Below are 22,626 nucleotides of genomic sequence, written 5' to 3'. Positions count from 1 at the left end.
GATATTCAAGAACGGCATGCTCACTCATTGATCAGTCTACAATGGCATCTGTCCTCCGCTCAAGCCTGAATCTCAGGCCAGTGGCTCGCTTGCATGCTGCACGCTCCTTTAGCACCGCTCCCCTCCGACGAGCTGAGCAACCATTCTTTGCGAACGAGCCGCAAGCTCCGATTGTGAAGACGGCCATTCCAGGCCCGAAGAACAAGGCCGCGGCGGCGGAACTCGACGAGGTCTTCGATATCCGCAGTCTGAACTTGCTTGCTGACTACTCGAAATCTGTCGGAAACTAGTATGAAGCTGATGCACTTGTCGACAGGGATATCACAGCTAACCCTTTCAACTAGTATTGCTGACCTGGACGGCAACCTGCTTCTCGATGTGTAGGTGTTGATTGGATTGCTCGTTCGCTTCTCATCAGGGCTGATGTCTCCGCAGCTACGCTCAGATCGCTTCGATTCCCGTTGGCTACAACAACCCTCACCTTGCTAAGGCTGTCTCTTCTCCGGAGATGGTCAGGGCTCTGATCAACAGACCCGCCTCCGGCAACTTTCCCTCCGCTGACTGGAACCACATTTTGAGGACCGGTCTGTTGAAGGCTGCTCCCAAGGGTCTGAACCAGGTGTTCACTGCCCTGTCTGGCTCTGACGCCAACGAGACCGCATACAAGGCTGCATTTATGTACCGTCGTCAGCAGGAGCGTGGTGGCCCTGATGTTGAATTCTCGGAGGAAGACATCCGGACGACGATGCTGAACCAGAGCCCAGGCTCTCCCCAGCTGTCAATCCTGTCCTTCAAGTCTGCGTTTCATGGCCGTCTGTTTGGCAGTCTGTCTACCACTCGAAGCAAGCCAATTCACAAGCTGGACATTCCTGCGTTTGACTGGCCGCAGGCTCCTTTCCCGGCCCTCAAATACCCACTCGAGGAGCATGTCAAGGAGAACGCCGAGGAGGAGCAGCGCTGCCTCCAGGAGGTGGAGCGCTTGATTAAGGAGTTCCACAACCCGGTTGCTGCTGTCGTGGTCGAGCCTATCCAGTCCGAAGGCGGTGATAACCATGCCTCTCCGGCCTTCTTCCGCGGCCTTCGCGAGATCACCAAGCGCCACAATGTGCTCTTCATCGTTGACGAGGTGCAGACCGGTGTCGGTGCGACTGGCAAGTTCTGGGCCCACGAGTACTGGAACCTGGAGACCCCTCCTGATCTGGTGACTTTCTCCAAGAAAGCCCAGACGGCCGGCTACTACTACGGCAACCCTGCCCTGCGTCCCAACAAGCCATACCGCCAGTTCAACACGTGGATTGGTGACCCTGCCCGTGCCCTGCTCTTCCGCGCCATCTTGGAAGAGATTGAGCGCAACAACCTGGTGGAAAACACCGCAAAGACGGGTGACTATCTCTACCAGGGCCTCGAAAGTCTCGCGAAGAAGTACCCTCACGCGATCCAGAATCTGCGTGGCAAGGGACAGGGCACGTTCATCGCATGGGACTCGCCCAACCGGGATGAGTTCCTCGTGAAGGCCAAGTCGGTCGGTGTGAACATTGGCGGAAGCGGAAACAGCGCGGTGCGATTGCGACCGATGTTGATCTTCCAGAAGCACCACGGTACGTCAAACAAGAATGCATTCGTTGACAAACGTTCAACTTACTGATGTTTTTCACAGCCGACATACTCCTCGACAGAATCGAGACTCTGATCAAGTCATGATTGAGCTTGAGCTTTCTCAAAATTCTATGAACAGCACGTGATGCGTGATCTTCTCTATTTTCGAATTTTTATTTGTTTTCTGTTGTACTGGCGTTACTGTTACGGGATGTTACGGTTTTGAAAGCTTTGCAAGCGACTGTATACTTGCTTGCGCATGACTGACATATATAGCACGTATAGTTTAAGATGGATGATTTTCTATTTACACTTGCGATCAGTTTTTTTCTTTTCTCGGGTATCATCTCTCCATGATTCTTTGGATGGTGGTTTAGCTATTCTCGTATAAGCCGCAAATCTCGTTGGTCATGGACAAAATCAGTCTAACTTAACAAAAAAGTTCCCCAGACAAATGCAAAGACGAATGTAGCAACTGCCAGAATTAAATGGATGATAAATGAGGTATCGTATCGTAAACAGATCCAGCTCAAACGCCGCTCGCTATTGTTACAGCCCGACCCAAAAAGACGAAAACAAAGGAAAACGAGATGAAAGATTCGGTGTTCGTGCCGTTTCCGCTCTATCATGTAAATTTCCCCCTGTCATTTCGAAGTCTTCCTCGCAGAGTGAGTCCCGGATACCTACTCGCTCTGGAGCATCCTTCTCACGATTCAGGTTGTTCTTCGTTAAGGCTTCCGTCCCGCCTGCAACAAAAACAAACGAAAAAGGTCAGCCGTCCGTGTCGTCCATCATCATAAAAAAAATAGCACGTGTCCAGAAGATAAAACTTACGGAATATATTTGATACCCGCATCTTCGAGACTCGCGATCGTCTCGTCCGGCAGGGAGCCCACCACCTTGATCGCATATGTCCCCGGCACATAGCCCTCCAGACGCTGCCAGCGAGCGACCCAACTCTGGCGCTCATCGACGATGGAGATCAGGCCCTCGAAGACCTGCGAGGTGCATTCTTGGATGGCGTCGCTATTGCCGCGGAGATTGAGGACGTGTTCGCAGTTGGGGCAGCCTTCGCGGTTGAATTTCTGGAAAGAAAGAAAGAAAAATGTTAGAAACTGTCAGAAGAGAGGGAGACAAGAGAAGAAAGTAAAAAAGGGGTATTGCTTGTCAGATGGGAGGAAGCAGAAGTGGTAGGGGAACTCACGCTTTGGGGCTGCACAATAGAGCAAACCATGCATGCGCGAAGGTTGCGCATCTGGCTTGGAGGCACGGCAAAGGACATGATTGCGGTCGTGACGATAACCAGGTAGTATAAGAGTCTGCAGAAGGGCTGTTATGGGAGATGTGAAGGCAGAAGAAACAAAGTATTTGGAGGTGGCGATTCCGAGCCCTAGGGGCGGTGAAGATTATTTGTTTTCAGCCGGCTGTGGTAGGTAATAAACCAGAGTAAGAACTGAAGATAGTTGATATTTGCAGGTAGCAATCTTGAAACTGGATAATATTCGTGGTAGATGAATGAATCAGATAAGGACGTGTCGATTGTCGATTGAACGTTCTGGAACGGGGTCAACCGGCCGGCACAGAGGAATTAACTTAGTTGCGGCAAACCATGATTTGCAGGCAGCCTCCGCAAAAAAGACAGTGCGTACTACATCCAAAGAATTGTACTTGCACTGAGAAGAACTCCACCTCCATCTGCGATATAATCTCCTTCGTGCATCTGCACCCATCAGCACATCGCCCCCTCCTGAAGACCTGATTTTAAACCGCATCTGGCCCATTCCGGATCTTGTGCTTCTGCCGGCCTGTGCGTCGTGTGCCCCATTGCGACAATCGTTCTAACCCCTCTTTTCTCTTATCACCCCTCTCCTCTCCCGCTGAGATTCCCCTCATGCCTTCCTCAGATGTCGAGGCTGCAAATGCCTTGAAGCTGGAAGGTAACAAGGCCTTTGCCCAGCACGACTGGCCCACCGCCGTCGACTTTTACACCAAGGCGATCGAGAAATATGACCGGGAACCGTCCTTCTTTTGCAACAGAGCACAGGTACATCACTTACCCATGGTCGCTGCGCAATAGCCGTTCCCAGGGCATTCTTGCCTTCCATCTGGGGCGACTTGATTGCTACTTGCTCGAAATCGCGCTGACCGAGTATGTTGTATGTTGTTAGGCGTATATTAAACTCGAAGCGTACGGCTATGCCATCGCGGATGCCACCAAGGCGCTAGAGCTTGACCCGTCATATGTGAAAGTATGCAGATACCTTCGAACATCAAGAGGCGATTCTACTCTAACGTTCGTTGTGGTAGGCATACTGGAGGCGAGCTCTCGCGAACACCGCCATCTTAAATCCCAAGGAAGCCCTCAAAGACTTCAAAGCCGTCGTTCGGAGAGAACCCAACAATCGCGATGCAAAGCTGAAGCTCGCAGAATGCGAGAAGCTCGTCCGTCGGATCGAGTTCGAGAAAGCGATCGAGGTAGGCGAGCCACCTTCCGCGTTCGAGGACCTGAACATCGATGCGATCAAGGTCGACGATAACTACGATGGCGTCCGCTTGGATAAGGAGATGACGCAAGAGTTTATTGATGACATGATCGAGCGTTTCAAAAACGGGAAGAAGATTCACCGGAAGTATGCCTTCCAGATCATCAAGGCGGTGCTAGATATCGTCAAGGAGGAGCCGACAATGGTAGAGATCGGGGTGGAAGAGGGCACAAAGCTGACGATTTGCGGTGACACGCATGGTGAGTATCTTTATCTGTCGAGGCTATATGGATTGTATGTTTAAACTGGGATAGGGCAATTCTTCGATCTTCTGGAGATATTCAGGCTGAATGGCTACCCCTCCGACACCCATGCATACCTCTTCAACGGAGACTTTGTCGACCGCGGTTCCTGGTCTACGGAGATTGCACTTCTTCTCTACGCCTACAAGTGGCTGCGACCGAATCGTGTCTTCCTCAACCGTGGAAACCACGAGACGGATGATATGAACAAGGTATATGGCTTTGAAGGGGAGTGCAAGGCTAAATACAATGAACACGTCTTTAAGGTGTTCTCCGAGTCCTTCTCGGCGCTGCCGCTGGCGACGTTGGTCGGTAGTAAATATCTTGTGCTCCATGGTGGTCTTTTCTCGGATGACAACATCACTCTGGATGACATCCGGAAGTTCAACAGACATAACCAGCGTCAGCCTGGTCAGTCTGGTCTGATGATGGAGATGCTCTGGACCGACCCACAGCCGACCCCGGGCCGTGGACCAAGCAAGAGAGGTGTTGGGTTGCAGTTTGGGCCTGACGTGACGAAGCGCTTCTGCGAGAAGAACGGTCTCGAGGCTATTATCCGGTCGCATGAAGTGCGAATGGAGGGTTATGAAGTCGAGCACGATGGACGCTGTATTACGGTCTTCTCTGCACCGAAATACTGCGACACCACGGAGAACAAGGGAGCGTATATCAATATGGGACCGGAGCTCAAGCTTGAGTATCATACTTTCGAGGCTGTACCACATCCTGACATCAAGCCAATGGTAACTCCAAACTCGATCTCTCTTAGACAGTGAGATGGTGCTGACCCATAATTTCAACAGGCATATGCTACAAACTCGCTCATGTCGCTGATGATGGGTTAAGCAATCCAACACGATTCATAAAGGCAGGGCTGGCGACTGGCGCTTTGGAGCTGGCGCTTTTGGAGCTTTGATTGATATTCACAACATAGAGATGTCGTTAAATGGATGAACTCAAAAAGGGTCATTTTTGCCTTAAGACGACCATGATTGTTTCGCTGCCTGTATCAGTCTGGAGTGGAGCGTTTTTGCATAGCCACAGGTTGAATGCGATCAAGTCAGTGGACTGGTTTTCCTTCTGCTCAGTATTTTGCTAAGCGAGATGTCCCATCATGAGAAATAGAATCTGCATGAAGATGTCCTGTCTAGCCAACGGCCACGCATAGCCATCATGTGTGTAGTATACGGAGTAGGCATTTCTTCTTCCTCCGCGGACCCGCATATATCCGTTGGCGCAACCCGAGTTCTTGGGACGCTGCCGCAGAGCCCCGCGGGGCAGAACCAACTAAACCCCCATCACAAACATCTCGTCTCCGTAGATATTTTGTCTTCCCCTCTTCCCAGTTGCGAATTGTCCAGGCAAAAGAAAGATGGAGTTCGATCCTAAGACGCGTAAGTCAGTTCTTCTCTCGTATCAGTATTCTACATTTTCGGGCGACGTGATCTGAATGAAGGAAGCTCCATAGCTAACTAACCCCGTCAACCTCGCAACCAACAGCGCAATATCTCACGTCGGACGAGAAGAGCTTTGCCTCGGTGTCTGTCCGTGACCGATGGCCGGTGATTCTTGTTAGTCGGATCAATCCATCTCCCTGTGCAAGCTACGATCCAGATTTTTGTGATATAACTAACTTTCTGCCAGACTGGTGCCATTGACGATCTGCATCGAACAGTCGGCGATGTCACGGACGAGGAGAAGCGCGCTGAGGGCAAGGAAATTATCGAGAAGCTGGCGAAGTTGAAATATGAACTGCAGCATAACCGGCAATTGACGTGAGTCTGAAACAAAACTCTCTTTTGAATATGAGAATGAATGATGTCGGAAAATGGTGAAGCTTGCTAATTTTGCTGTAGCCCCCTCCCTGACGATGGCGAGCCTGACATTGCGGAATATAACAAAGAGTTGGAGCAGAGGGGATATCCGACTTGGCATAATGTGCCGTGGCTGTACTCGGAGTGCTATCTCTGTATGTACATGTGCATGTACAGTATTGGTACTGAAAAAAGGCCACGCTAACTCCTACCAGACAGACGTATCAACACCCTCTTCTCGCTTTCCAAGCATTGGAAGGACTATGATGTCTTTGCGCGCCAGAAGATATCCACGTTCAAGTCTTCTCGCCCAGCAGTGCTCGAACTAGCCGGGAGATACAAAGCGCTCGCACTGGAGGCGGAGAAGGGTCCCGAAGGGAAGAGTCCGGAGGAGATCGAACTGGCCGAAAGAATCCTCTTCGCAGAGATGTGCGAGGTCTGCCTGTGGGGCAATGCGACCGACCTGTCTCTTCTCACAAATCTCACATACGAGGATATCCAGAAGCTGCAGGGTTCGGAGGCGCGCAAGGCAGCGGAGAAGAACATCATCGTCAACGACACGTACACTGCCTACGACGTCCTGCGTGATGCGCGCAAGAACAGAAAGAACAGCGAGCGGCGCGTCGACATCGTGCTGGACAACGCGGGGTTTGAACTTTTCGTCGACCTCATCCTCGCCGGGTACCTTCTGTCCGCGGACCTTGCAACGACCGTAGTTCTGCGCCCCAAGTCCATCCCGTGGTTCGTCTCGGACGTTATACCGAGGGACTTTACGGATCTGCTCAACGCGCTGGCCGACCCGCAGGCATTCTACACCGCGCCTGATGACACGGGCAAGACCTACGAGCCGCTCACCGACCGCGAAGTCAGCGAGATCAAGTTCCTGCGCGATCAATGGAGCAAGTTCCATGAAGAAGGGAAGCTGATCCTGCGTCCGCACCGGTTCTGGACCACGCCGGGAAGCTACTGGCGTCTGCCCCAGACGGCGCCCGATCTCTTCGAGGATCTGAAGCAGAGCGAGCTTGTCCTGTTCAAGGGCGATCTGAACTACCGGAAGCTGACCAGCGATGTAAGCAACCCCCCCCCCAAACCCCAATGACAACATCCTGATAATGAATGCTAACTGATTGATAACTCAGGCCGCCTGGGACCCCACCACCCCCTTCACAACCGCCATCGGCCCCCTCGGCCCAAAGTCCGGCATCCGCATCCTCTCCTTCCGGACGTGCAAAGCAGACGTCGTCGTCGGCCTGCCCCCAGGGGAAGACGAGCGTCTGCGCCAGACGCCCGGCGGAGGCGGCGATTCTGGCGCGCGCAAGTGGGCCTGGAGTGGGAAGTGGGCTGTTGTGTCTTTTTGCGATGGGAAGGCTTGAATAAGTAGATAGATAGATAGATAGATAGATAAATGAACCAATGAATAATGTCATCGTCATCATCATCATTAGAGCAGAGAGAGAAGAGAGAAGTAGGAAACAGGAAATAGAGACAGAGTTGATGATGCTTTCTTTGAATGTACTTTTTTTTTCTTTTCTTTTTTTTATTGTTGTACTGGACTGGGCTGGGCTGGACTGGACATATATATCTTTCTATTCTGTTCTGTGCACAGCACATACATACACAAGCCCGGCCTGATAGATCACTAATAGATGAGATGAATGCATGCATGCGTCGGATTTTATATTTATCGGCTTTAATAATAGTTAGTTAGTGGTGTAGTAGCTAAACTGGAATTCATTTTATTTCTATTAGATCAATAGGATTGATCAGTAATCAATCGATCGATCGATCGATCAAGCAAGCAAGCAACAGACCATAAGAAATTAGGCAACTAAGGAGGGGGTAATGAGGAACCTGAGGAAAGGTCTTTCTGTTCAGAAAAGACCTAAGAGTCCATTAAATATTATAGCCAAGTCAAGTCAATGCCAGTCTCTCTGCACACTCTCAAACCAGCTGAGCGGAGCTCTCTGCTCTCTGTTAATGAATGCCATGTATATTAATTAATTAATGCCAAAGAAAAAAGAAATATTAATTAATTCATTACCCTTCCTTCCATCGTATGCAATGAATGAATGAATACCAGGCCTGATCCTTGCCAAGTGTAAGTTAACGGTCCGACCATGATTACAACTTCCCCCTATTAATTAATAGCCCAGCCGAACATTAAATAACTGGATATCTGTACCTAATGCTCTGATCTGATAACCCGGAATAATATAATGAAAGGCTCGACTCATCTCAATGCCGATAATGCAGCTATAGTAAGGTTATTACCACCCATCCATCCCGTAGTACGCCAGGTTGTCACGTCAGTCCGATAAATGAGATTGAGAGAGAGAGAGAGAGAGAGGAAAAAAGAAAAAGGATAGTCTTGACTGTCAAGTTAGAAACTCTCTGATATTTTCCTTGCCATCCCCCTTCATCTTTCTGCTTTCTTCTTTTTGCTTCAGTCGCGCCTTAGCAGCCGCCACCCGCTCCGGAGACAGGGTATCCCGTTTCATCCCGGCTAAGCTCGCTCTGCTACGCAATTCATGACCTGAAGAGCCACCAACGTGCTGCTGCTGCTGCTGCTGCTGAGCAAAGGTCTCAGAAGTATCCTTCTTGGCAGGGTGGCGCTGTCGCGTCCTCGGGTGGTCTTCCCGGTCTGCTGCATGAGTAGGGAAAGTGAGCATAGTAGGACGAGGAGACATGAACGGGCGACTGTGACGGTTCAACTGTCGATTCTCGATCATATCAGGCAATGGAGGTGGTGAGGATGGGAGAACTACTGTATCATTGTTGCCGGGAACAGTGTGGGAGCGGCGGTGGGAAGGCTTCGGGGGAGAGTCATCAAAATAAGTCAGCGGGTCTGCATTATGTTCCGAAAATTTCGCACCTCCTCCGGCAGGCCTCCTTGAATCTTGATAGCCATGCGTCGTGTGCTGCGAGTAATATTTGGACGGCAGCAAGTCACCGTGGTGGTGCCCGTGTTGAGCGAAATCCTGGACCTGTACCCCAGCGTATTCCCTCCGATTGTACGTGCCCTCTTCAAAGTGTTCCTGTCCCAGCCTCGCAAATCGCTCCAAGGTGGCGAGTTTACTCCTTAATGACTCGATCTGTTCCCGATATCCTTCCCGCTCCTCCTGGAAGGACCTCTTCAGAGCATCCTCAGCTTCACGGCGCTCTTTCGCAACGGCTTTGAGTTTCTCTCTGTACTCCTGGTTCCTACTCTCCAGCTTTGCTTCTCTCTGTTTCAACTTTGCTTCCTTTTCCTTTCGTCGAACCTCATACTTGTTCATTTCCTGTTTGACACGTGCCAGAGTTTGTTTAAGGGAGGAATTTTCCTTTTCGAGTTCCGAGGCTTTGCGTTCTGAGCTCTGAGCTAGTTCCTGAAGTTTCTTTAACTCACTCTGTTGTTGTTGTTTCATTTCTTCGATTGTCGCATTTGCCTGTTCCAGCGCCCGCTGCGTCTTTCGAAGTTCCTCATCAACGTCCTTAGACGGATTCTCCGCTTCTTGCTGGTCATTGTGGCTGCCAACGACGCCGTGCCGTTCGAGGGCTTTGCGTAGTGTGTCAACCTTGTGTTTGTACTGCACAGCCAAGGCTGTCTGTTTTGCGAGCTCCTGAACGAGCTTCTCCTTGTCGGCATCTCCGGCTCCCCCGACCATGTTGGAGGCAAGACCACTGACGTGGCGTTCCATCTCAGCAACCTTTGCCTCCTCTATTCGGAGTTTTTCCGCCAAGCGTAGCGCTTCTGCATCCTTTTTCCGGGCGTAAGACTTTGCAGCGGAGCGATACTGAATAAGCTTCCTCATTTCCAGATTTGTCTTCTTCCGGTAGTTTTCGAATTCAGCTTTCCAGTATTGGCCAGACTGAGAACGTGGTTCGTCGAGGTTGACGGTTTCGTCATTGTTTTCCTCTAATTTGGGAGGAGGGGCAGCAGCCTCTTGCGTCTCCTTGGGAGAGCTCTTATCCATTTTCGCGGGTTCGATATGTCTCGGGAGTTCATCCTTCGTAGGATCGTCGCGTGCATCCAGTAAGCTCTGGGTGAGTCTGCTTCTAGGTTTGTTCTTGCCCTCAGGTTGGCCTGACATCCACTGACTCGTGACGTTTCCAGAAGGAGGAGGAAAGGTCGTATTCGCTGTTTTGGCCAAAACCCGATCTTTCTTCTGTTCATTTTGGAGAACATCATCACCGAAGGAAACGGTTTTGCGGCGATTGGAGGTGGTCCCTGGGGTGACTAGGATACTCTTTGTCGGAGATGGCACTGGCTGCGTAGCCGTCTCTTGATCTTCTTTTCGGTCTTCCTTCGCGTCCGCTTGTCGTTGTTCGGCTGCCTGCGGGATTGTACTCTGCCTCTGTTGAAGACGATCTGTATGACGCTTCGTGCGAACCGTCCGTTCTCCGTCTTCATCTTCTTCCGCCCCCGGTGTCCCAAAAAGGGCACTTTTGAAAGCGCGTATTGCAAATACGGGCGCCGGCGTCTCTGGCGGCTCGGGTAGCTTTGAGTCGTCTGTTATGGATGGCTGTCAGTATCTCACGCTCTTGCAATCGAAATCGAGTCGCGATATTAATCTCACCTGCTGAACCAGCCACCGCACCATTCTGCCCAGTGATCCACCCCAACATCTTGCTGTCACCAATATCTTCTTTCAGATTCGGAAACTTTATAAAAGACACATGGCAGAGGATAATATGTTATTGGTTTGACCAGCAGGCGACGTGATCCTGATGGCGTTGACGTGGAGGGCTCTGCGTTGTTTATGCTGCAGTCGTAGGTCTGCACGGGTTACCGCCTTCCGAACTTAGCGCGGCCAAGGCACGGCAGACAGCCAACTGGCCTATCGATAGAGTTGATACCTTGATACCGCTATTTTTGCGGAGTCTTAAAAACGAAGCAGTACCTAGAATCGTTCTCTCAGCAACCACCACTGCCTTGTTTTGTCTTCTCTTCCCTTGGCAAGGATGTCGACTTTCGCGAAATAGAGGGCTGCAGCCTCGGCTGCATCTTTGTCACATTCAACGTGACAAGGGCCAACGGTCTCCCCCAGACGCCTATCTCTCCTCCACGCCCCAAGCCCCGCTATGCCTCACAAGCAGAAGAAGAAGCCGAATAATGCTGCTCAAAATGGCTCTCCAACGGCGGAGAAGCAGCCGTACCTTTTGGAGTCTTATCCAAAGGGTCCTGCGCTAGCGATTACGAATTACCGTGAGATTCATCAGAATGAAGCGGAGGCCCTCCGGTGCATCTACGGCGAAGACTTCGAAGATGTAGAGCCCAGGCGGGCTGCTTGGCACGTAAGTCCCCCAGCGCAAGTAGTTTAGTAGACAGAGTTTCTCATTATGCTTTTCAGCAATCCGCAGAGGTCGCCTTTAAGCTTCATCTCAGAGCTTCTTCGGACGCCGATGTCCGCGTTGTGCTGCTGGTCGAGCTGCCGGCCACCTACCCAAAGACTGTTCCGAATCTTGCGGTGGAGGGCCTCGATGACCTTCGTCGTGGCGCTAAGTCCAGGATTGAGGATGTCATCAAGAACAAACCGAAAACCTTACTTGGCTCTGAGATGATATATGAGATCGCTGTGAACATTCAGGATATCCTCGAAGACGTCGCATTGGCTCAAGCTGAGGATAAGGATATTCCAAGCTTGGAGGAAGAACGCATTGAACAGGAAGCTGCGGCAATTCAACAAGCTGAACAACAGAGGCTGGAAGAGCTCCGGAAGCAAGAGGCAGCGACAGCCGAAGAGGAACGGGCGTTACAACAGCTTCTCGAAGATAAGATCAAAGAACGAGAACGCACAAAGGCTCGGAATTCACGGCGGAAGAGCCGCTCAGCGGCTTTAGATGCCAATGCCATGTCTGAGCCGACAGAGGACAGCCCCGGCGCCATTTTGTTCGATCCGCCTTTGGTCATGAATGACAGCGAAGAGCGACCCCTGACCTTTCGTGCTGTTTTCGGGAAAACTCTTCTTCATAGCACTCATGATAAGGAGACATTTACGGTCAAACCCATCGTTTCTGAGAACCGAACTCGTGCTCCTCTTCTCGTGCTGAAGGAGATTTCCCTTGACGAGAAGGGCTCAGAAACCCCTGCTTTCCGACAGCAGATCCGGACGAGCGAAGACAAGCTTGAAGCACTAAAAAAGCTACGCCACCCCAACTTAGTTGATTTTATCGGTTTCAATATCCACCGCCCTCTGGATGCATACGACTCTTCCGACAACACTTGGCAGATTTACCTGCTTTTTGAATATGCAAACAAAGGTTCTCTGTCTGAACTTCTAGATATTGTGGGCAGCGTCGCCGTCGAAACAATACGCTCTTGGATGATCCAGCTCTTGGAGGCTCTTGACTTCTATCACCGCAGCGGCGTTGTCCATGGGAATATCCATTGTGGTCGTATCTTGCTCTTCCGCCATGCAACGGGAAACACAACGGTTAAACTTGAGGGTAGTATTGAAGAAGCTCTTCCTGGTCCTCTTGGCCGGAAGAGGTCCCTGACAACCTCCAAATCACCATTTTGGCTTCCACCGGAGCTTACTCAGAACGATGCACAACCAACCACAAAGACAGATATCTGGGACCTTGGTATCGTGTTTCTCCAAATGGGTTTCGGCAAAGATGTTCTGCAGCGATTCACATCAGCAAACGCAGTGATGAGTTGTCTAGATCTGTCGGCTCCCTTGCAGGACCTCTTGAGGGAAATCTTCAGACCAGATCCGCAGAAGCGCCCAACTGCCTTTCAACTTCAACCTTCTGAATTTTTCCGTGTTGACGTTCCATTAATCGAGCATGCCGCAGCGTCCCACTCGATGTCTCTTCCAAGACGTCCAAGGCTCGATTCTCAAGTCGGAATGCCAGCTTTCTCTCGCTACGGTCAGGACTTTGACGAGGCTGGTCGGTTGGGTAGAGGCGGCTTTGGCCAGGTGGTGAAAGCGCGGAATAAACTAGATGGACGTTTTTATGCCATTAAGAAGATCAGTCAAAATTCTGCTGGGGCATTGAAAGATACTCTCTCTGAAATCATGCTGCTGTCGAGACTGAATCACCCATATGTAGTGCGCTACTATACAGCATGGCTTGAGGAGGATTTTGACACTATAGATGAAGAAGCCGTGACTGATGCTGATTCGGAGGGGGGTGATACGTATACACACAACACCGCTGGTCTGGATTTCATTAGCTCCAGCGGTTATCCCAAAGTCGAGTTTGGTTACGATACTGATGAAGAGAACGGAGGAGCCTCTTCAGATCAAGACGTTAGTGAGCCGCAGCAGGTGACGGCTTCGAACACTCCGGATTATGAACTCAGTCGTACGCGGTCCGGATCGCAGAGTCGATCTGTCACGACTACGCTCTATATTCAGATGGAATATTGCGAAAAGCATACTCTCCGCGACCTGATCAACGATGGTCTCTATGATGACATTGACCGCTCCTGGCGCTTGTTCCGTCAAATCTTGGACGGCCTGAGCCACATTCATAGCCATGGTATCATTCACAGGGATTTAAAACCTGATAACATATTTATCGATGTAGCGAATAATCCACGCATCGGCGATTTCGGTCTAGCCACCAGCGGACAGTTCTCAACAGCTGTGCGGTCTTCTGCATCAGCTGAAGTTGCCGAAAATTTCACGCGCAGTGTTGGCACAACTTATTACGTCGCCCCGGAAATTAAGTCGACATCCACTGGACATTACAATGAGAAAGTTGATGTGAGTCAAGCTAACCACGATCTCTTGTCTTTTTCCCCCTTCATTTTGAATAATACTGAATAATACCATCTTTGATAGATGTATTCGTTGGGGGTGATCTTCTTTGAGATGTGTCATCCGCTTAGAACGAGTATGGAGCGCGATCGAACTTTGCAGGCGATACGCCAGGAAGTCCACACACTCCCCTCAACTTTTCAACAAGCGGAGAAAGCCGTTCAGGGTGAGATCATTGAATCCCTTTTGAGACATCGACCAAGCGAACGGCCTTCCGCGGCCGAACTTCTTCAAAGCGGTAAAATCCCCCTGCAGGTTGAAGAGGAGACATTTCGACGGGCGATCGTCGGTTTACTCAAGGATCCGGACTCACCGGACTACAAAAAAATATTGTCAGCAATCTTCTCGCAATCTCCAAGAAAATTCGAGGACATTGCGTGGGACATGGATTCACGGGGGACGCCAGCAGCGAATGAGATGCTGGTCCAGGGATTCGTGAAGGAGAAATTGATTTCAATATTTCGCAGACATGGCGCCGTGGAAACAACAAGACAGTCTCTGTTTCCGCGGTCAGGCCACTACAGCAGTGGGGTTGTGCGATTGCTGGATTCATTCGGTAATTTGGTCCAGCTGCCTTTCGATCTCACTTTACCAAACGCTCGTGCAATTCCCAAACAGCATCCTTCGTTGGAAAAGACCTTTTCATTTGGAAGGGTCTACAGAGAATCCCCTCTTGGCGGAGAACCAAGGTCTCACAAGGAAGTCGACTTTGACATCGTATCTTACAACACGTTAGATCTTGCCTTGAAAGAGGCTGAGGTCATCAAAGTTCTCGACGAGATCATCGAAGAGTTCCCGGTTCTTAAATCGGTTCCAATGTGCTTTCACATAAACCACTCAGACCTCCTCGAGACTATTATGGAGTTCTGTCGGATTACTCCTGCACAGATTCCTGTCGTGAAGGAGATTCTAAGTAGGCTGAATGTTGGGAAATGGACCATGCAGAAAATCAGAAGCGAGCTTCGGTCCCCAACCATCGGTGTAGCATCAACGTCTTTGGATGATCTTGCAAGATTTGACTTCAGAGGTAGGTCTTCTCACGTCGTCCCAAGAACAAATTGACTAAGAATCCTACAGATACTCCTGAAAAGGCTCTTCAAAGGTTACAAACGATAATGGAAGGCACAGAGTTCGCGGAAAGGCTGGCACCCATCTTTGCTCGCTTAAATGCCTTGGTATCCTACATCCAAGGCTTTGAAGTAAAACGCAAGGTTTACGTGAACCCTCTTGGCAGTCTTAATGACAAATTCTTCAGAGGCAGTGTCCTCTTTCAGTGCGTCTTTGACAGCAAACGACGGGATGTGTTCGCTGCCGGAGGGAGATATGACCGACTGATTCAGGAATTCAGCCCGAAGGTCTTAGCAAGCCGTTCTCAGGCACATGCCGTAGGCTTCAACCTGAGCTGGGACAGACTGAGTTCCTCGATGTATGAGTATATCAAAAGCTCGAAGACTTTCCTCAAGCACACGGAAGGTGATGTGGGGGGATATTGGCGGACTCGAAGGGTAAGATGGCTTTCTTCCTTTCGCATTCTTTCGATAGCTAACTTTGACAGTGCGATGTCCTTGTCGCCAGTTTCGATCCCACCGTCCTTCGTACCGTGGGCATAAGGATCGTCCAAGAGCTGTGGGCAAATGAGATCAGCGCTGAACTGGCTGTTGATGCGTCATCATTCGAAGAACTTGTCACCCACTACAAAGATGACAATCATAATTGGGTTGTCATTGTCAAACAGGATAGCAAGGAGCGCGGACTGAAGATCAAGAGTCTCACTCGGAAAGAGGAGTTCGACGTGAGGTGTTCTGAGTTGGTGGGTTGGCTCCGTTCTGAGATTCGTGCACGTAATCAGCGCGAGGGTGGAACGGAGCACCCAAAGTTGCTCAGATACCCCAGCCAGCCAGATGGCAGTGGCTCGATGAATGATCGCACCAACGATGTCAGGATCTTAGTGTCGCAGCACAGGAATAAGAAGACCAATAGAAGAAACATCATCGAATCAGGTAAGTGCATTCATTTCTCATTCCAAAAATTCTGAACTGAGGTCTAACATTGTCAGCTCTTCTCCGCGCCCGGGAACTCGTGGACAAAGCTGTCAACGGCCCCATTGCTGCCATTGACACGAGAGATGATGTTCTTGATGCCATCCGAGACACGCGGTTAAGCGACCCTGACAGCTGGCGTACGGTCATCCAAAATGCACCCCTGACTGAGCGGAAATACCTCAGCCAGGTGCATGAGCTGCTCCAAGACCTCGCGAATGAATACCGCGAACCCAAAGATGGGAAAGAAGCCTACTCGAACGCCTTTATTTACAATTATCGCACGGGATCCTGCATCTACTACGACCTCGGTCGTGCACATTAGGAATGAAGTTACGAATGTTGATACAATAATACCCCTTTTGGCTGAGACCCGTCTCAGCCAGCTGTACATTTTCGGTGCTAGTTCGTGGACAATGCAGTTATACAGTTTAAAAAAAAAAGAGGGCATGGTTATAATTTCCTTTCAGGTATCTATGCTACTGTACATATTAGTAAATAAACATTGAACGAAAATAACCATATCAAAAGACCATATCAAATCAATCGCTTTCATCATCACTGCCGTAGGCCACCAAGGGACCGCCCGAGTTCTGCGCAGCAGGTTGTGTCGTCACGTTCGCCTTGGTAAATCCTTGCAACGCTGCTATGGTTGAGCTAGACAATATTCCACCTTGGTCAACCTTCTGCTCTGGCTGTGCCGGAGGTACAGAAGCTTGTGTCTGAGAGTCCTCGATAAGAAGTCGCTGTTCTGGGGCTTCCAGTTCCTGTTGTTTCGCAGCCTTCGCTGCGTCTTCGATTTCTTTCGTCCTTGCATACCACACCTCATCGGTCGGTTCGTAACCTTCCAATCCAAAACTGCCCTCTATCTTCTTTCTTTTCCTGGCCTCTGGGTCCCGGCCTTCGATCTCTGCCACGAATTCTGCCGGCAGCGCTCTCCGCACTGCCTCTGCCGCTTGCTCTTCGAGTCGCTGAGCCTCGCGTTTCTGGGCCAGCGGATTCGGATCCACCGTCGCCCAGCGGACGTTGAGGATCTCATTATGATCCAGGCTCTGATGCGCCATGGCCTCTTTGGCAAACTGCGAATTCGCCTCGTTGGTATAGGTCACGAAGGCAACACCGCGCGACGTCAGCACCCGGATGCGTTCTATCTGGCCCCATTCGGCGAAGTGACGGGCGACGACTTCTTCGATGTCATCGGTGACGTGGATCCGACCGACATATAACGTCCGATTCTGTCGCATGAACGAGCCCACACCGCCCATGTCGTCACGGTAGTCGCTGAACTTGTCGCGCCCGAAACAGTCGACATTGGGGTTGAAGATGTCGTGTATCGTCGGCAAGCGGTGCAGGTATTCGCATTCGTGGCCCTTGGGACAGAGCCCTCGGGCAAAGAAGAGACAGAAATATGAGCCTGGGATCTTGTCGGCACGCGTATATCCGCTATCCCTCGCGATATTACACCGCGACGGCGCGTGGTGCTTGGACAGATACTTGTCTTCGCGGTCGCCACCCGCCCACTTGTTGTACCAGATGTTGAACACCGTGCCCGTCTGCGGAGGCGGTTCGGACTTGATGGTCGCGGGGTCGACCTGCACTCGTGCTGGCCGCCGTTTCCGCCGGATGATCTTCTTCGTTTTCTTCAAGGAAGCATCGGGTTCGGTCGAGGTGAGGGCGTTGTTGTCTGCAGAAGGATGGGTGAGAGCGGTCTCATTGGTAGATTCTTCAACATGCTCAGTCACTGCCTCGGGAGGATTCGTAGATGAAGGCATCTGAGCCGGCTCAGCAGTTGCTGTCTCTGCCATGGTTGTTGCTGTTGGATTGGATTGTGTACATGAGAGGTGGTCGAACGTCCGTTGCCTTGCTGGGTAGAAATCGATACTTAGTTATCTCCGGCTCGCTTACGTAATACAACTTTGCCGCTTGGCACGGTTTTGTCTATCACTTTGATACGACCTCCATCAAACAAAAACGGCAAATATACCCTAGCAAGTGTCTTTTCTTTCTGTAATCAGCAGTCTATTCTGGGAGATCTTTTATAGACCTTTTTTCAGTACTTATTCACTTTCCCTGAGGATAGTTGTTGAAAGAAGTAGTGTCGAGTGGGGGGTCTTGTCAGAACCGTCAAAATGGTGAACATCACGGAAAAGATCAAAGAGTGAGTGAGGTTTCTATGTTAGGGAACAATGTCAGCTCTTTCTGACTCGTCGTTTTTACTTTCTTCAGGATTGAGGAGGAGATGCGGAGGACGCAGAGTAAGTATTTCCAGTTTTTCACTTCCATCAACCCCGCAGCTGCTAACATTTCAGGACAGAGAATAAGGCGACAGGTGGGAAAGACCATGTTCCAATATTAGGATCCAGCAGCTTTGCTTACTCTATGTAGAGTATCATTTGGGTCTTCTCAAAGGGTGAGAGACAAGCATGATGTGGAAGTCCTTATCCAAAACTCCTGTACTAAACACTTTCATTTCATAGAAAACTTGCCAGGTTAAGAGCACAGCTTCTTGAGCCCGCGCCTGGCGCAGGCTCAGGCGGCGGTACAGGCTTTGATGTCTCCAAGAGCGGTGATGCGCGTGTCGCTCTGGTCGGCTTTCCCTCAGTAGGAAAGTCGACGTTTTTGTCTAAGATCACAAAGACAAAGAGCGAGGTTGCCTCGTACGCTTTCACCACGCTGACGGCCATCCCCGGCGTCCTGGAGTATGGCGGTGCAGAGATCCAGATCCTCGATCTCCCCGGTATTATCGAGGGGGCTGCTGAGGGCAAGGGGCGAGGGAGACAGGTTATCTCAGCTGCCAAGGTAAGGATCTTATTTGTATTAATGCAGTCGGAAGTATATCATTCTGACTGTGATAAATAGACGAGCGATTTGATCTTGATGGTGCTTGATGCCACCAAGCGTGCTGAGCAGCGCGCTCTCCTCGAGGCAGAATTAGAAGCTGTGGGAATTCGATTGAACCGAGAGCCTCCGTAAGTTTTATATCTTCCGACAGATTCACCAGATCAGTAACTGACGGCATACAGCAATATTTATTTGAAGGTGAAGAAGGCTGGAGGAATGAAAATTACCTTCCAGACGCCGCCTAAGAATCTGGACGAAAAGATGGTCTTTAACATTCTGCGAGACTACAAGCTCCTCAACTGTGAAGTTCTAGTGCGAGATGAGAATGGTAAGAGAAAGAGATCGATAGATATTATCTGGTCTACGGTGCAGATCTGCTAATACGGTTTCTTACCAGCAACGGTTGATGATCTCATCGACGTGATTATGAAAGACCACAGGAAATATATCAGATGGTCAGTACCGCCCAGTCGAGATGAGATGACTGTAGTTCGCTAAGACTATTTGCAGCCTTTACGTGTACAACAAGATAGACAGTATCAGTCTGGACTTCCTCGACAAGCTGGCGCGTGAGCCAAACACGGCCGTGATGAGCTGCGAACTAGACCTGGGCGTCCAGGATGTGGTGGATAGAATTTGGAAAGAGCTGCGCTTGATTCGGATATACACGAAACGGTTTGACCCCTACTACATACATACATGTCTCTTGCCTTTGAACCCTACTGATTGACATTGCGAATACAGAAAGGGCGAGGATCCCGATTTTAATGAGGCGCTCATCGTCCGAAGTGGCTCGACGATCGAGGACATCTGCGATCATATCCACCGGTCCTTGAAGGAGACGTTCAAATACGCCTTGGTATGGGGCGCCAGTGCGAGACATATCCCGCAGCGGGTTGGACTTGGTCATGTCGTGGCAGATGAGGACGTTGTTTCCATTGTTGCGAAATAATAATAAGGTATCCTTTTTCTCGGGGCATTTTTTTTCTCGCTGTCGATCACATCAATTTCGTTCCTCCCGTTCCTCCCTTCCGTGACAGTGCAAAAAGGAAATGAAAGAAGGAAAGTGAAGAAAGACATCACCAAACAAAACTCCAGCTGGATATTTATTCGACAGTGTATGTACTTATTATTCACAGACGGCATTGAATCTGTGTGATGAAAAAAGAAAGAATGGATGAATGAATGATTAGATGAATGAAATTCATGCGTACGTAACTTATGGACGGCCAGAATTGATCTGGAGATGGATCTCGTCAAACACGTACTGTACATACATACAGTAGGTCTTCAGTTTCTCGCAACGTATGACTGAGTGGTCTAGTCTGTAAGCGCGATGTCTGTCAGAATATAATATTGATTGATATTGATAATTGAAATTTCAATCAGCGTGATGGGGAAGGATATCACAAAACCTTTTTTTTTTTTAAAAAAAAAGACCAATTCATGTAGAGATCGAGATATTTCTTTCTGACAGTCAGTAGGAATTATTATTCTTCTGAAGCGGGTACACCAATCAATAATGCACGTCTCGGATGGTTGGAGCAGCACATTTATTATTATTTCCAGCATACAAAAATAGGGATTTACCTCACCAGCGTTATATATATATAGTGTTGCGTTGCGCCGATTTATCTATTGTCATTATTGATGACTATTGATTGATGACTTTCTTATGTTAAGATTGATTTATCACTACCATACCCGGTTATGAATACCCAGGTACAGATACTTCATGGGCAAAAAAAAAAACCGATTCGATGAACAGATTGATCTTCCTGATTTGGGGACTGAATTAGAATATCCGAACTAACGTTTTTAAAGTAACATTATAACCAATGACCCAAGCAATTAAAGCATAGAGGAACTCCACAATAAAAGACCAACCGTGACTCCGACAGAATGCAGACTTAAGGATTCGAGCCCAATTACGCAGATGCAGATGCAGTTGCGGTCGCAGTCGCAGTTGAAGCAGGGGCGGCGGCACCGGCACCGGCACTGGCACTGACATTCTGCATTCCGGTCGTAGGAGACACTCCAACCCGCTCCTTCGGGAGGAGGTCAACCAGCAGCGGGCTGGGGCGGCTGTCCCTCATCGGGTGGAAGATGGCCTGGTTGTTCTTGTACTTGATCACGCTTTCGATGTAAATATCGAACAGGTAAGACGAGTCCAAGGGACCTCCCTTAGCCTCCGGGTGGAACTGCGTGCTAAAGATCGGTCGAGACTTGTGGATCATGCCTGAAGACACCTTTAGTACACGGTCCACCCACGATGGACGCCGAGTAAAAGGGGAAAATTTCTAACTTACCTTCATTGCTGGAGTCATTCAAGTTTATGAAGTATGGCTTCCAATCGCTTGGCAGGGTCGACGCATCAACCGCGTAGCCGTGGTTCTGACTCGTGATGTGGCAACGGCCCGTGGTGAGGTCTAGGGCCGGAATGTTGTGCGCCCGGTTTCCATACTTCAGCTTGATGGTGCGGGCTCCCGCCGCCAGAGCAAGCAGCTGGTGTCCCAAACAGATACCCATGATTGGCACCTGGGAGGTCTCCATCAGCTTTCGCAGATGGTAGACGGTCTCCTGGCAGTGAGTAGGGTCGCCGGGGCCGTTGGAGATGAAGACTCCATCAAAGTGGTGGGCAACCTTGTGGATGGGGTAGTCGAACGGGAAGACAGTGATGCTGGCGCCACGGCTGACCAGACTGCGGAGGATGTTCTCCTTTACACCGCAGTCGATGAGGGCGACGTGGCATTGAGGGTTGCCGGCGCTGACATGGAAGGGAGCCTTGGTGCTGACCTGGCGGACCAGGTTGATCTGCTCCGGGTCGATGTAAGCCTCGTCTTCGTCCGCATCGTACTCCTCACCCACGGTGATGCGAGCCAGGGAGGAACCCTGCTCGCGCAGGTAGGTCACAATGGCACGGGTGTCGACGCCTGAGATCGCGGGAACGCCCTCGCGTGCGCACCACTCTCCCAGACTCTCGACCGCCGTCCAGTGGCTGTACTGCTCTGCAACATCGGCAACGACGACACCGGCAGCTTGGAGGTTGGGAGACTCAAAGTATTTGAGCAGTCCGTTAGCATCCCTCTCCGCCGACGGAACGCCGTAGTTGCCAATCAGCGGCTGGGTGAAGACCAGAATCTGGCCGCGGTAGGATGGGTCGGTCAGAGACTCGGGGTATCCAACCAGGGAAGTGGTGAAAACGGCTTCACCAGAGACGTTGGCCTTGGCCCCGAAGGACTTGCCATGGAAGACGGGACCATCTCGGATCGTGAAAGTCGCCGGTTCGAACTTCTTCGCGCTGGAAGCAGAAGACACTTTCCGGTCGACAGTGGCCAAGAAGCGGGCCTTTGGTAGGTTAGCCTTGACAGCAGCCACAGGGGTGGCCCTGACGGGAGTCGTCCTCAACAGGCGAGCAAACATGATGATGATGTTCGGTGAGAGAGTGTGTCAGTTCCGCTTGTGGTCGAGGACGACTCAGTTAATGGAGGCTTTCCAGAGGTGATCTACCCAGGAATGTTAGTCCAGAAAATAACAATACAGCAGAGGAACGGTTCTTTTGTCAGCCATACCCGAGATGTAGTCCTGCAAGAAGCGAGAAGTCAGCCATTTTGCACTTTTCTGTGTGTGCGTGTGGGCATGAGGCCCAAGTGGAGTTCGGGCTTACCTGGGAAGTGAAGATAGAAACGATAACACGCATAAGCGCGGCTGCTAGTACCAGACGGGGCTCAATTGAAAAAGTAGACGATGAACAGAGGGTTGAAATGGGCGTGGTTGGTGCAGCTGGAGGGCAATGAGTTGGT

The 22,626-nt window shown here is 50.4% G+C and overlaps 9 protein-coding genes across 9 annotated transcripts; 5 read left to right on the top strand and 4 right to left on the bottom strand.

Moving 5' to 3' along the window:
* Positions 1-41: 41 nt before the first annotated feature.
* On the top strand, positions 42-1,701 carry VTN77DRAFT_791 (uncharacterized protein; the record flags this gene model as incomplete). The annotated part of the gene is made up of 4 exons (XM_069424349.1): positions 42-289; positions 345-380; positions 436-1,598; positions 1,658-1,701. The coding sequence occupies 4 exons, from the start codon at positions 42-44 to the stop codon at positions 1,699-1,701; spliced, it is 1,491 nt and encodes a 496-aa protein (XP_069280272.1).
* Positions 1,702-2,302: 601 nt separating this feature from the next.
* VTN77DRAFT_790 (uncharacterized protein) lies at positions 2,303-2,878 on the bottom strand (the record flags this gene model as incomplete). Its single annotated transcript, XM_069424338.1, has 3 exons — positions 2,303-2,342; positions 2,431-2,681; positions 2,801-2,878. The coding sequence occupies 3 exons, from the start codon at positions 2,876-2,878 to the stop codon at positions 2,303-2,305; spliced, it is 369 nt and encodes a 122-aa protein (XP_069280271.1).
* A 609-nt stretch (positions 2,879-3,487) lies between these two features.
* On the top strand, positions 3,488-5,226 carry VTN77DRAFT_789 (uncharacterized protein; the record flags this gene model as incomplete). Its single annotated transcript, XM_069424326.1, has 5 exons — positions 3,488-3,640; positions 3,765-3,845; positions 3,904-4,339; positions 4,394-5,124; positions 5,185-5,226. The coding sequence occupies 5 exons, from the start codon at positions 3,488-3,490 to the stop codon at positions 5,224-5,226; spliced, it is 1,443 nt and encodes a 480-aa protein (XP_069280270.1).
* Positions 5,227-5,753: 527 nt separating this feature from the next.
* On the top strand, positions 5,754-7,568 carry VTN77DRAFT_788 (uncharacterized protein; the record flags this gene model as incomplete). Its single annotated transcript, XM_069424315.1, has 6 exons — positions 5,754-5,775; positions 5,882-5,952; positions 6,026-6,156; positions 6,238-6,350; positions 6,411-7,264; positions 7,335-7,568. 6 exons carry the CDS (start codon positions 5,754-5,756, stop codon positions 7,566-7,568), a joined length of 1,425 nt encoding a protein of 474 aa, XP_069280269.1.
* Positions 7,569-8,570: 1,002 nt separating this feature from the next.
* Positions 8,571-10,800, bottom strand: VTN77DRAFT_787 (uncharacterized protein; the record flags this gene model as incomplete). The annotated part of the gene is made up of 2 exons (XM_069424304.1): positions 8,571-10,684; positions 10,752-10,800. The coding sequence occupies 2 exons, from the start codon at positions 10,798-10,800 to the stop codon at positions 8,571-8,573; spliced, it is 2,163 nt and encodes a 720-aa protein (XP_069280268.1).
* Positions 10,801-11,256: 456 nt separating this feature from the next.
* VTN77DRAFT_786 (uncharacterized protein) lies at positions 11,257-16,307 on the top strand (the record flags this gene model as incomplete). The annotated part of the gene is made up of 6 exons (XM_069424293.1): positions 11,257-11,469; positions 11,526-13,889; positions 13,968-14,970; positions 15,021-15,448; positions 15,499-15,943; positions 16,000-16,307. 6 exons carry the CDS (start codon positions 11,257-11,259, stop codon positions 16,305-16,307), a joined length of 4,761 nt encoding a protein of 1,586 aa, XP_069280267.1.
* Positions 16,308-16,524: 217 nt separating this feature from the next.
* Positions 16,525-17,787, bottom strand: VTN77DRAFT_785 (uncharacterized protein; the record flags this gene model as incomplete). Its single annotated transcript, XM_069424282.1, has 1 exon — positions 16,525-17,787. The coding sequence occupies one exon, from the start codon at positions 17,785-17,787 to the stop codon at positions 16,525-16,527; it is 1,263 nt and encodes a 420-aa protein (XP_069280266.1).
* Positions 17,788-18,111: 324 nt separating this feature from the next.
* Positions 18,112-19,775, top strand: VTN77DRAFT_784 (uncharacterized protein; the record flags this gene model as incomplete). The annotated part of the gene is made up of 10 exons (XM_069424271.1): positions 18,112-18,140; positions 18,209-18,237; positions 18,297-18,311; positions 18,368-18,392; positions 18,460-18,781; positions 18,842-18,951; positions 19,006-19,151; positions 19,221-19,278; positions 19,334-19,498; positions 19,568-19,775. The coding sequence occupies 10 exons, from the start codon at positions 18,112-18,114 to the stop codon at positions 19,773-19,775; spliced, it is 1,107 nt and encodes a 368-aa protein (XP_069280265.1).
* Positions 19,776-20,751: 976 nt separating this feature from the next.
* Positions 20,752-22,246, bottom strand: VTN77DRAFT_783 (uncharacterized protein; the record flags this gene model as incomplete). Its single annotated transcript, XM_069424260.1, has 2 exons — positions 20,752-21,062; positions 21,133-22,246. 2 exons carry the CDS (start codon positions 22,244-22,246, stop codon positions 20,752-20,754), a joined length of 1,425 nt encoding a protein of 474 aa, XP_069280264.1.
* Between the last annotated feature and the right edge of the window lie 380 nt (positions 22,247-22,626).

The sequence above is a fragment of the Rasamsonia byssochlamydoides genome, assembly GCF_041956645.1.
Source record: "Rasamsonia byssochlamydoides strain NRRL 3658 unplaced genomic scaffold VTN77scaffold_11, whole genome shotgun sequence".
NCBI classification, from domain to species: Eukaryota; Fungi; Ascomycota; class Eurotiomycetes; order Eurotiales; family Trichocomaceae; genus Rasamsonia; species Rasamsonia byssochlamydoides.
The sequence above is the reverse complement of the archived record's forward strand: the minus strand, read 5'-3'. Positions and strand labels throughout refer to the sequence as shown.